General features: G+C 43.3%; 1 protein-coding gene across 1 annotated transcript; it reads right to left on the bottom strand.

Moving 5' to 3' along the window:
- Window positions 1–3,454: 3,454 nt before the first annotated feature.
- GUCA2A (guanylate cyclase activator 2A) lies at window positions 3,455–8,170 on the bottom strand. Its single transcript, XM_065737821.1, has 3 exons — window positions 7,986–8,170; window positions 5,054–5,252; window positions 3,455–4,417 (listed from the first exon to the last, which is right to left on the bottom strand). Exons 1-3 carry the CDS (start codon window positions 8,058–8,060, stop codon window positions 4,350–4,352), a joined length of 342 nt encoding a protein of 113 aa, XP_065593893.1. The 5' UTR covers window positions 8,061–8,170; the 3' UTR covers window positions 3,455–4,349.
- Window positions 8,171–13,084: the final 4,914 nt, after the last annotated feature.

The raw sequence follows: 13,084 nt of genomic DNA, 5'->3' as shown, positions 1-13,084 counted from the left end.
TTTATCATCTTGCTGGCCATATGTTGGGCCCCCTCCAGTAAGTCCAAGTCTCTCCTGCACTGGGAAGCCCTTATCCTTGTTGAACTTGATGAGATTCTTGCTGGCACACCTATGTTCACAAACAAGGAGATGTTTAGCTGAAGACCCAGCCTGCAGACCACATCTCCGAAGGTTAACAAGTCAGGTTAGCCAACAAAAACATATATTTTTTTAATCAGAAATGGTTGGTTTTCACAGACAATTGTACTCAGAGCAGCCCTCAGCTGAATCTCTGTCTGAGTCTCAAGTGCTCCAACTATACCTTAGGAATCTTCCTGGGGGAAATTTTTAATGATCCATTTAAGTATTAATTTCCATACCTGTCTGAGCTAGCTTGTATCCAGCACCTTGAGCTCTTTATAGAGCAGATACAGTTGGGAGCATAATAAAAAGAATGTACCTCCTCACCTTTGCCAGTCAGTATGGACCCTCTAGGCACTGTGCTTGTTCCTGCGTGGCCCTCACCAGAGACCAAGTGAACTTGGTTCTGATTCTAGACTTGATAGAGCTAGATGCCTGAGCTACCTGTGCTCAGTGACATCTGATTGTGTTTATGAAGCTTTAGGATCTCACATACTGAAGCAAAAAATGTTTTCTTGGGAAGGACATTCAAACAAATGCCCCTATTCTCCCCTTCTAATGTACTTCCTGGTTTCAGTTGGGATAGAGTTTGTTTTCTTTGCAGCGCGTGGTATGATGGTGTGTCTTGGATTTAGGAGAAAAGCAGTGTTGTTAACACACTGATGTGTTAGTTACGAACAACAGAGTCGAGGACATTTCAGCTTCTTGTATTGTCCTGCCAGTGAGGATGCTGGGGAGGGACATAAGAAGCTGAGAGGGAACAGAACCAGGACAGAACCAGAACTGGCCAAAGGGATATTCCATGCCATAGGAAATCATGAAGAGCTACAAAACTGTGAAGAGGTGGATGGAGGACATATGTGAGCAGATGGTGAGGAATTGCATTGTGTACCAATGCAATTGTTTTAAAATGTATATATATATATATAATTACTATAATTTTTCCCTTAATTTTCTGTCATAATAAATGCTTTATCTCAGCCTACAGATTTTACCGTTCCTTTCTTCAATTATCTTCCCCATCTCAGTGGAAGAGAGGAGTGAAAAAATGACTGTGTAGTGCCTAGTTGCCTGCTGAGTTAAGCAACAATACTGCCTTCAGAGGCTGTTCAGTAAAGGCAGGTGGCTCAGAAGACAACCCATGTCCTCCTGATTCATTAGGTTCCCATTTTCAGCAATAGGCCCCAAAAGTATTTGGACCACCACTCCTTTCAGCATTAAACATGCTTCCATATCCCCAAGCCTGAATGACTACTTGAAATAATGAACACACAATAAGTATTTACGATACCAGAGGAAGCATATGGTGAATCACATCTTAACCTGCAAGGTTTAGTTTGAAAAGCACTAATTAGAAACAAAAATACTCCACTTCTCAGAGCTGAATGAAAGACAGAAGTAATCTAACAGAAAATGGACTATGTGTCATGACAATGTAAATCATTATTTTTATCTTCAGATAAAGAACATCTGTTTATTATTCATTCGGAAGAAAACTCAGTCAATGGGACATGATGATTACTTGTAATTGTTATCACATTGTAAATAGGGGGCAGGAAATGAAGGGACAGTGTAGTCCGTAAATGATAGCAGGTGGCAGTCCTGACTTCAACAAAGAAAATGAAGCATTATAAAGCTCAGTTTATCTTGCCTCTTAGGAAAACAGAGGGTCATTTACCAGAAGAAAGCAAAGAGTTTATAAGAGCTTAGAGGTGTTTCCAACTCACTGTAACAATCAGAGCCTGCTACATGTCACACAATTCTCTTCTGAAATCTTTAATATAGCCAAAGTAAATAAGTGCATGAGCAACCTTCTGAGAAGGAAATGATAGGAATATATGACATGGTGAACACTGGATACACAGGAACCAGCCAAACAAATGAAGAATTTTATGAATCTGTGAGCCATGTAATTTTAAACTGCTGATGCACCAGCTCTCCAGTTTGCAATGTAGTTCTGTGTGTCTTTGGTCTTGAATAGGCTTCAGTAGTCTGATAACTGAAAGTCAAAGTCAGACTGAATTTTCTTGAGACACTCACTTTTGTAACTGTTGCTGCTAAGAACTGGCTGAATTAGGTGAATTTTCACTAGCAGGTCAAAAGAGGTGTTCCTTCCACTCTACTCATCTTTGGTGTGACCACATCTGGAGTGCTGGGTCCAATTCTGAGCTCCCCAGTACACTAGAGACATGGACGTACTGGAAATAGTCCAAGGCAGGGCCACCATAGTGATCAAAAGACTGAAGCATTTCTCCTGTAAGGAGAGGTTGAGAGAGCTGGGACTGTTCAGCCTGGAGGAGGCCTGGTAGGAATGTCACCTAAATACCTGAAGAGACAGCAGAAAGAAGACGGAGCCAGATTCTTTTCATTGGTGCCCAGTGACGGCAAAAACTGAAACACATGAGCTTCAAGAAATGTTTAAAGTCTCCTCCTTGGAAATCTTCAGATGTCTGGATATGGTCTTGGGCAACTTGTTCTACACTGTCCAAAATGAGCACAACCCTTGAACCACCTAACTTCCAGAGGTCCTTTCCAACCTCAACTATTGCGTGATTCTGTGATTATCCGGTTAGCAAGTCAGTGTGCTAACCTGATAAAGGGACACAAGATTTGTAAGTCACTGTAAGAACTTTTCTGAAGGTCCCTGGTCCAGCCCTTTCACTCAGTGTGAACACTAGGAGAGTATCAGGAGGGTGACCTGGGTTCTGTTCTTTCTGCCAATGTGTCTTTATTTCAGAATGCATAACCTGCCCTCTGCCCAAGCCATACCAAGCTGCTGTGCTAAGACTTAGTGATTTGCCAAGTTAGTTCTAAGAGAAAATGCAAACTCACTTTATCCAAAGAAATAACTTTAGGTTGAAAATAAACCCAAGAACTATTTAGAATCAGAAAATCCAGCTACCCAGTGGTGTCAATTTCAAGGCAGCAGTAAGATGCTTAGTGTGAGATTCTTTTTGGCATTTACTCTTGGATATTTTTGCTCTGGAGTACTCAACACCTTGGATGTGAACAGTCTTGAAACAGACACACAGCACTGACATTGCTCTGAGAACCTAATGGCTGAGTTGGGGCCCCTAAATATATAAAATGAAGGCTTAAGAATTGAAAAAAAATTAAAAACTTCCAAGTAGTTATATACTTTTATGATCCATATAGGGGCCACAAATGGAATAGCAAATTATTTTAACTTCAGGACAACATTAACAAGTTATCTTTCACTCTAGTGGACATTCAGACACGGAAGAGCTTATAGAGGAGATAAGGAAGTAAGCAGACCATCAGAGAAGGAGGAAAAAAAGCCAAACCAAACCAAACCACAACAACCAAATTGTCTCTATTGTCTTTATTTCATGTACAGTAGCACACAAACATTGGTAGATCATTTCTTCACAAACTGCCACTCAAAAACAGAAACATAGGGCTACGTTTTCCTTTCTAAAGGACTTCCTTTCTCCTAAACAGAGCTTAATAAACATCTGTCAAAAGAAGGGAACTTCTGTACAACCACAAGCAAAGGATTACTAGCTCCTGTGCTCTTCTACATCTGTTCTGTAAATTGGCATTAAATATTAGTACAAGTAACAGATGGAGAATTTCCTAGCTATTAAAGTGTTGCTAAACACTTATAACTTGTCCCCAGGTTACATGCTATAGCTCTGTAAAATCAAATGCATACCATGTCCAGACCTACAGGCACAGACATTTATCCAACCAACTGGATAGTGTGGGTTTGAAAAGATTACAACCCTACGCTGCTTACATGTATATGTGTAGTGGAAGCCAGATCACAGGGAGATTTGGATATTATAAGTCTAGAGGAGACTACTCAGTTTGACTCATCGTGTTCCAATCCAGATAAAATACTGGAAATTGAAACGTTGAGTCCAGGGTATTTTCACTCCAGTCAAGCATGACACAGCTCACGTAGACAGATGCACAACTCAGGCATGGCTCAAGGCAAGACAGCACTCAGTGTGAGCCTCTTTCTTCGTGGTTCCTCAGCTTCTCAGATGAAGGTTAGTCCTCCTGGTGCCAGAACTGCACTGCTGGTATTACTTGATCTCACTACTTCAAAATTACCCTTAGAATGTCTACATGAGCTAACAGCTTAAGTTTGACTGCAGTGAAGATGGATCCTGAACAGTGATTTGTGAGGGTATGTGATCTTGCAATACAAATACACAAACTTCCTAGCTTGGCACACTGTCTTTGGACTGTTTCGTTCTTATTCAAAAGCAACCAGAGCAGGCAGCATTGGCACAGATTTCACATAAATCAGCATCACTGGCAATCAAGTCTGTTAAGGAGAAAAGAGACTGTTTTAGTGACAAGGCAAAGGAATTTATTGGAGAGCAGAGTCTTAAACCATGTGGTGGAAAACTTTTTTCTGTTACCGTTCCATGAATTTTTGTGCACACTGAAGTTATTGGTGGTACAAGAAAAACTACTTCTTGAGAAAATTTTGCTTAAGAAATTAAATCAATTCTGAATTCAGTGGAGAAACAAGGGGAACATGGAGGCAAAGAACAACGAGAGGGTGACAGGGATGTGGCCTTAGGTCTTGTGAAGTGGCTTGTAAAACCACAACCTCAGTAATACTGGTGCTACTTCCTAAGTTTTCTATGGTATTGGTAAACACAGCACAATAAACCAAAAAAGCACACAGTGTTGGAGCCTCTTCAAGAATCATACATGTGCCTTGGAGACGGGTAATGCTGAAGGCTGATTCACTTCATCTACATCTCACACCTCTTTTAGGGAACCTGGAAATACATCTCCAATAGGAGGAAGCTTTTTCACGACTACAACAGACTGCTCTGTACAGGCTAAAACTAAGAACTACAGGAGTTTTCTGGTGGGCCCACAGCTAACATATCCTTGCAGAAGGGGTAGAAGAGGGATAGCATGCAACTATGCAACATGGACTACATACACAGCCTCTGGAAAATCACGTCTGCATCTTCTCTTTTACACACAGGTTGGAATTCCCCAGGGAGATCTTTATCTTGACATAGAGAATAGTTAGCCTTTGAAGCCTTTGAAGCCACCATGCGCGGGTTAATGACTATGTCCTCATCCATAAGCTCCTTCAGCTTCTTCACAGACTCAAGGGAGAATTTCATGTTGCCATCCTACATAGAAGGAAAGAAAAAAACAAACAGGCACCAGAGAGTGAGACCTCAGGCAAATGCACTCCATTTTGACTGAACTCTGCCAAACTGTGACCTTTCTCCAAAAACTGTACTATAGGGAAAAACTATACCATAACAGTGAGACCTGGCCTGCATAGTCAGGGCTTGGTTAAGCATCACAGCGGATGGAAGCAGAGTTCACACATTTCTCACTCCTGTGAGACAGACTCATAGCATCTAGTGTAGGAAGACAACTGAATCTATGCAAATGGGGATTTATTTTGTTCACTCATTCTTGTAATAAACCAGCACAGAACTATGAATCTTGGCTGTCACGTGCAATGCTCAAAACTCAGAAGAGGATGAATCCCATCCCCACAAGATGTGGCAAGCTTCCACATACATACAATTTGTCCACACAATGACTGAGAACAACTAAATGTGGCACCTCTAACTGAAAGATCACATCAAGGCTTTGGAAGGCAAGAAGAGTATTCTGGAAAGTCTTACTCCATGCTTGAGATTGTTAGACCCCATACATCTGTAATGTCAGTTTCCTCACAGTTTCAAGCGATTCACACTATTGAGATCATTAACCTAAATAGTAAGAGTTGCAATTGTTTAAGGTAAGTGCACAGAAGTCCATAGAAGTCTGAAGAGAATTAAACAGTCAGTAGGATGCTCAAGTAACACCTACACATCTAAAGAAATGAACTGTCTCTGCTGTGGCATGAGACCAAATATTGATGTTTGTTTCAAAGTCTCATTAGCTGGATGTTGAATTGTGTGGGTGTCTTTGGGTGATGGTGGTGCTTAAAGAATAATAATAAATAAGCTACTATGAACATGCACTTATTTAACAAAGTGAAACTATTTTCTACTTCCGATCAATTTGTGATTTTTCTCAGAATAATTTATCAGATTGGTTGCCCGTCAAAAATTAACTATGCCTGCAAAGGCACAGTTCTAAATTCATCTACTGGTTGGAGACTCTAAAAGCATGAAACAAACAAAAAAATATGACAGGATTTCCATCAGTACAGTTCCAGAGAAACTATACAGTTGAAGTGAGCTTCACTTGGTCCTCTGTGCATTGGATTTCTCTACTTATTATCACTTCACAGTAGGAATGAACCCTGAGACACATTTATGTCCTGGTGACAAATCAAGCCAACAAACCAACCAACCAAATAAATAAGCAAAAAAACCAATACACCACCACCATCTCAGACAAGAAAGGTGTACTAGAGGGAATGCAACATGAGCAGCATCTTCCCTCCAAAGTGAAAATGCACATTGTTCCACTGAACTGGCAGATTTTTTTTTCTGGTTTTTTTTTCTGGTTTTACACACTTAGAAAATCATCACCCTCCAGTTTCTGCTACAGTGTTTTAAGTTTGTGCAAGAAAATGTTCAGATAGTGATATTCAGCCTTTAAAAACACTCCATGAACTCCCCTTGTGGCTTTCAGAACATTTTGTTAAATTTATAACTCCTATGACTTATTAAGAAGAGGAAAGAAAAATCTTGGGAAGAATGTTAGAAAATAAGTAAATAAAGTAGTTTTGTTCAAGGAGTAATTAGTCGGACCTCAGGGAAATCAAGCAGTCCAAGAGAAAGGAGCACATCACACAGTACACTGCAAATTTTTTAAGGTCTTATCAAAGGCAAAGAAAATACAAAATTAGTGATTAATGAGATAAAGATTCCAACTACACAGAGGAACTAGAACTTCAGAGCTGAATTTTCTATGCTTTTCTACCCATCTAGAAGCAGTTATTCTCAGTTAGCTATTTACTAAAGTCCCAAGTGGAAAACCATTGCTTTTTTTTTTTTTTCCTCCACTATTAAATAGTAAACTATCTGTTTTATCAGGAGAATCTTAATGTTAATGAATGGCTTGAAAGAAACGAGGAGGTGAAACCTGCACAGGGATAAGAGTCAATTGTTTAAGAAATATCTGCCCTCTTGGAACACCATGGAAGTTACTTATATCATATTCAAACTGAAATCTCCCAAACTATTCCCAGAGATCAATGCACACAGATCTGACATACTTTAGTGTACAGATGGAAGTGCTGATACCTACCAACATGCCTCCACATTGCATGTAATGCCAATCATAGGTTCTGTGTGATAGTTCTGTATTCTTTGGAGTATTTGGTATTAGTTTCCTCTAATATCTATCACACAATCATAGAGTCATTAAGGTTGGAAAAGACCACTAAGATCCCCTAGTCCAACCATCAACCCATCCCCACCATATGTCCATTAATATTCATTTCATATCACCACTAACCCATTACTATTCCTTGGGATTAAACCAGTCATTTCTTTCACCTTATTTTTATACGTGACACATTTGTAGGCTCCATCACACAAATTCATGGATCATTTTCATCAAGAACTTCATGCCTAGAAACAGGCAAAGCATGATGCTTTCCCCCCAGTTCAAATAACTTCACAACCTATGGAATTCTTTAGAAAAGAAAACTCTGGAAATACTCCCAATAGGAATTTCAGTGTGAAGTGATAGGGCTGCAAAAGTTTTATGTTAGAAACACCTGAAGCATTTTACAGAGAGAAAAACTGAACCACAGGGAGATGATGTCAAAGCAAAGCAAAAATCCAGCTTCATTAATTGAGATCAAGACTCCTTTTTTAGTTACAACTCTTCACAACAGTATACTGCTGAGCTTGCAATACTAACAAGATAAACAGTAGAAAACTCACCTGGACATAGACTGCCTGGGAGCCATGCACCAATAAAAGGAGTGCAAGCACTGTGAAAGACAGCAAGGCTCTCATAGCACTGGCAAAGAAAAGCCTCTTCAAACCTGAATAGATTTTCTCTTGTTTTGGTATTTTGCTGTCTTTCTTTCGTGTCTCTCAGATTTTCTCTTCGTACCCAGACAGCCTAGTTGGCAGAGCTCTATCTCCCCAGTGCAAGAGAAGCTTTATAAAGCCTTTACACAGCAATTCCTTTTTAATTCATTAACCTAAACTCCTTATTGACATACAATAAACCCTCAGTGGTGTAGAGTTATCAGCTCCTTGGCTGACGATTCCAGTCACACCCAGGCAAATCCTTCTGTTTATGACACTCTCCCATTTTCAGAAACTGACCATGAAGGTATGCAAAACATTTTTCCTACAACAAATAGTCAAGATTGGTCTTGGCTCAAACACAACACTTGAAACTAGGCCTCCACGTGGGGAATATACTCAGGTTTCCACCCACTTCTCTGTGGCCTTCAGTCTTACCTAGAAACATGATAATAGCACGAGGATGGAAAAAAATAAACACATCTCTCTGCTCAGTTTTGCTTGTCAAGACCAGGTCCTGACGTTCAACCTGACTCTTCCCTGATGCAGCTCCATGCCATTCCCTTGGGCCCTATCGCTGTCACCAGAGAGCAGAGCTCAGCATTGTTCCTCTGCTCTCTGTGTGGAGCTGAAGGATGCCACGAGGAGCTGAAGGATGCCACGAGGAGCTGAAGGATGCCACGAGGAGCTGAAGGATGCCACGAGGAGCTGAAGGATGCCACGAGGAGCTGAAGGATGCCACGAGGAGCTGAAGGATGCCACGAGGAGCTGAAGGATGCCACGAGGAGCTGAAGGATGCCACGAGGAGCTGAAGGATGCCACGAGGAGCTGAAGGATGCCACGAGGTATCCCCTTTCTCTGTGCTGGGATTCAAACCAAGGAATCTCAGATGCTTCTCCTACATCTTCACAGAATCACAGAACTGTAGGGGTTGGAAGGGACCTCTAGAAATGATCGAGTCCAACCCCCTGCCAAAGCAGCTCCCAGCTCAGGCTGAACAGGTAGGCATCCAGGTGCATCTTGAACGTCTCCAGAGAAGGAGACTCCACCACCTCTGTGTGCAGCTCCAGTGCTCCATCACTGCACTGTGAAGCAGTTCCCACGCACATTTGTGCAGAACTCCCTATGCTTCAGTTTTTGGCCATTTCCCCTCGTCCTATCACCACACACTGCTGAAAATGCTGAAAAGAGTCCGGCCTCGTCCCTTTGCCCCCCATTCCTTAGATATTTACAGACGTGGTCCAGGTCTCTCAGCCTTTCCTCATAAGGGAAGTGTTCCATGTGCATTATCATCTTTGTAGCCCTCTGCTGGACTCTCCAGGAGATCCCTGTCTTTTTTGTACCATGGAGCCCAGAACCAAACACAATATTCCATGTGAAATCTTACCAGGGCAGAGTAGAGGAGGAGGATCACCTCCCTTGATCTGCTGGCCATGCTTTTTGTAATGCACCACAGGATCCCATTGGCCTTCTTGGGCATCAGGGCAAGATGATCAGGGCACCACTGCAGGCTCGTGGTCAAACTGCCTTTCCCTCTAAAACAGATTTGTAGCCCTGCTGAAGCAATTAAAGCTGGAAAGGTGGTAAATTTTACCAGTCAAAACTGTTTCAGCATCATCAGTGATACCACTATGGACTCACCTTCCACTGGATGTTGGATTGCACCCCACGCCCCCCCCCCCCGTCGCCCCTTGTGACAGCTTGGATAAAATCTTCTGCATATCAAGCAACCACTCCAGCAACTCCTCTCTTCACCTGTACTAGGAAGTTACCCCCTCCCCCCCAGCAGTTTCCTGGGGTGCTGGCAATTTGCTCTTTCCCAGCAGACACCCAGGTTGCTGAAGTTCAGCACCTGTGAGCCTGAAGCTGTCTGGAGCTGAAGAACTCATCAACACCTTGATGTGGTGGCCTGCAGCAGGCACCAACCACAATGCCTCTACATTGGCTTGGTCTCTTATCTCACCCATAAGCTCATGTCCTGTGCACTGTCGTTCTCTCAGCTCTGTGCAATCGTTGCCATTAATTGCATAGAGGACAACTCTCCCGCCCTTCCTCCCTATCCTGCTGGTTTATAGCCATCAATGTCAGCATCCCAACAATGCAGTCCATCCCACCACGTTCCTCGGACAACATTCACACTACAGACTTCCAGCTGGGCAGGAGCTGCCTGCTTCTCCCCATTTGTTGCCCACGATGTGTGCATTTGTGCACGGACATTTCACTTGGGCCCCTGATCGTCTATTTGCCTCCTTATGCCTTTCAGCTCCTTTAGAGCTGAAACTTGCAAGCCCCCGAGCTAATCCCTATACAACCCCGCCACTCAGCTATGCGCATGCGCAGTAACGCTCTGCTCTTGCCCCTCCTTCCGACCGGATTGAACACAGCACGCAGTACCACTTCCGCGTATCGGCGCGCATGCGTAGTACCGCGTGGAGGACGTAATACCATAGAGTCTGGCAGCGCAGAGCGGCTCAATACGACTGCCGAGCGGTTGAGAGGAGAATGCGCTGACACGCATGCGCAGAGCTGAGCCTGCAGTGGCGCCTTTTTCTCAGGGGGCGGCAGCACAGTGCCGCAGTGGTGCTCGGTCTGTGTGTGTGTGATCCCTCCCTGAGCTGCGGGGTGTCCTAGAGATCTCACGGTGTGCCTTAAAGGCCTCCCCGTGCACTCTGAGGCATCCCAAAGCGCTCCCATTGCTCCTCAGTGTGCCCTGGGGCAGCGCCCTGTGGGCAATCAGCGTTACCGTCCCCTGTGCTTGCAGTGCTGTGGGCTGTCCTACAGCGGGTGGGAGAGGAGCGTACCCCACATCTGTGCCGATTTGTCAGAGCCGGACCTTGCCACAGCTGTGACATCCTCACGTTTTCCCTCCTGTGACGACTTCCAAATGGTTTCCCGTCTCTTGCACACAGTGCTGGAGTTGCACTGGGCTGTGTGGGATCAGGCAGATCCGGCACCTCTGTCCCCGCAGAGTGAACTTGAGGTCGTAACCCTACAGGTTCAGGTTATCTGCAGAAACAACCAGCAGGGTGAGAGAGTCCTTCTAACCCTTTACTGCTTCATACTCCAGACTCGTGCCGTCTCCCTGCACTGGAAGTTTCAACAGTCATCTAACAAATAAGATTGGAATTTGCCTTTATTAGCTTCCATGCAGATAATTATCTGGTGATAATCCCATCCCTGAGCCGGTTTTGAATACTTTCTAGATCTGAATGAGCCAAAGAGAGCTGGTGGCTTTAAGGGTATGGTTATTTCCAGCCCCCACCTCAGTGCCAGGGGCAGTGTGTTAAGCTGTGCTCTCCCAGTACCTCAGAGCAGATAGTACTCTTCCTGCTCCACAGTTCTCATGTTTGATTGATTTATTGGAACTTAGTGCTGCCTGACAGAGCTGGGAGCTAACTGCAGGAACAAAACCAAAGGCTGGATTGCAGATCCAGATAAAAGACAGCCGCTTCATTATAATGATAATAGCAATTATCCAAATAAGCACATGCCTAGCAAGGGTTAAAATGATCAGTCATTCATCACTACTAGCCTGTAATGGCCAGAGCAAACATCTCTTTCCGCAGTGATTGAGAGAGCAAGATGGTCTGTGAATCCCCTTTTGCCTTTATGTGCTGGAACAACAGATGCTCTCAGTAAGGAGGGTTCAGAGCTGTTTATTGTCTACAGCTATCTACTTGTTTCTGCTTACAGAAAGAGTGTGTGGCTCTCTGGGTTCCCTTTTTCCAGATGAATAGGTAAGTTTACACAGTATAGAATCCTGAGGAGTGTATGATAGGGAACAAGCAAGAGAATATTTGAGAGGTGGAAGATGGGATCTGAAAGAATGCCTGCTTCATACAAAGGCCCAGTGAAGGGTTGTGTGGGCTGAAAACACATCTGCTTCATAACAGAGCTCTTGCATTTGCCAAACTGCTATTTGAGGTTCTGCCTTACCTGTTGCTTTCTGCAGAAAAATTCCACTCCTGAGCCAGGAAATAGTAATGAAGGGAGTCAGGAAAGGCAGAGTGCACAATTCCAGCTGTCATGGGAGTGTTTCCTTCTGCTTGTTTGGTCATACAGCAAGACAGAGATGGTGGGAACAGGAGAAGCACAGTGACACACCAAGATTGCTTTACCACTGCTTGTTGTTATTCTCCATTTACAGCCTAGAATAGAATTTACATAGAACCCATTATTCTCCATTTACAGCCTAGAATAGAATTTACATAGAACCCATTCTAGAGCTGAAATGAACTCTGTGGTGTATTTACTTTGCTTTTTCATTTTGGCCTACGGTATTTTTCCAAGGAAGCAGTAATGGAGAGAGTGTGGGTTGAATCATGGATGTCCCTTGGAAACTTCTGCTACTTTCAAATGGAAAACTCCAGGAAACTTGTGCCTGTTGTTTTCCATTAGTTTCTCAAGAGCAACACGGGGGGTGTGGATTGATTTTGATGACAGGCAGTGTACAACAGGCTGTTCCTTAACCTGCCCACTGCTGTTCTCTGTAGGATAGCAGTGTGTGGTGAGAATTTTACCACCAAAGGAGTTAGGAACATGTGTAGTTTGTTCTTGTCCGGGTTTGGGGTCCCAGAGGTTGCTACACCTGTTGGTTTTTATTAGTATGTTGAAGTCTACAAATAAATGCCAGGGCCCAGGTGGAACAGATGAGATGTGACTAAGTTCTTGGATGATTGATAATGAGCAGAGACTGGAAAATCAATTGTGTTAATTCCTGGCTTGTCACCACAACGGAGAATTAATGAGAAAATCTATCTGACGTAATGGTATTTACATATTATACAGAACGTGATAAAACTGTCCTCAGGTGCTACTTGCCATCACAATTATAGGATTATTGTAGATGCAGAGGCAGGAGCAGGAATCTGCAAGCACAAAAACTCCTTCACTAACAACAAACAGGCGATGACACTGACCAATGAGGAGGGCTGAAGAAAAAGCCAGGAAAGCAGGGAGGGCTGTCAGACTCCTGCAGAAATCTCTGAAGTTCTCAGTAACTCCTC

This window comes from Cyrtonyx montezumae, unplaced genomic scaffold (assembly GCF_038088225.1).
Source record: "Cyrtonyx montezumae isolate F1298 unplaced genomic scaffold, pur_monq_1.0 scaffold_21, whole genome shotgun sequence".
Taxonomy (NCBI): domain Eukaryota; kingdom Metazoa; phylum Chordata; class Aves; order Galliformes; family Odontophoridae; genus Cyrtonyx; species Cyrtonyx montezumae.
The sequence above is the reverse complement of the archived record's forward strand: the minus strand, read 5'-3'. Positions and strand labels throughout refer to the sequence as shown.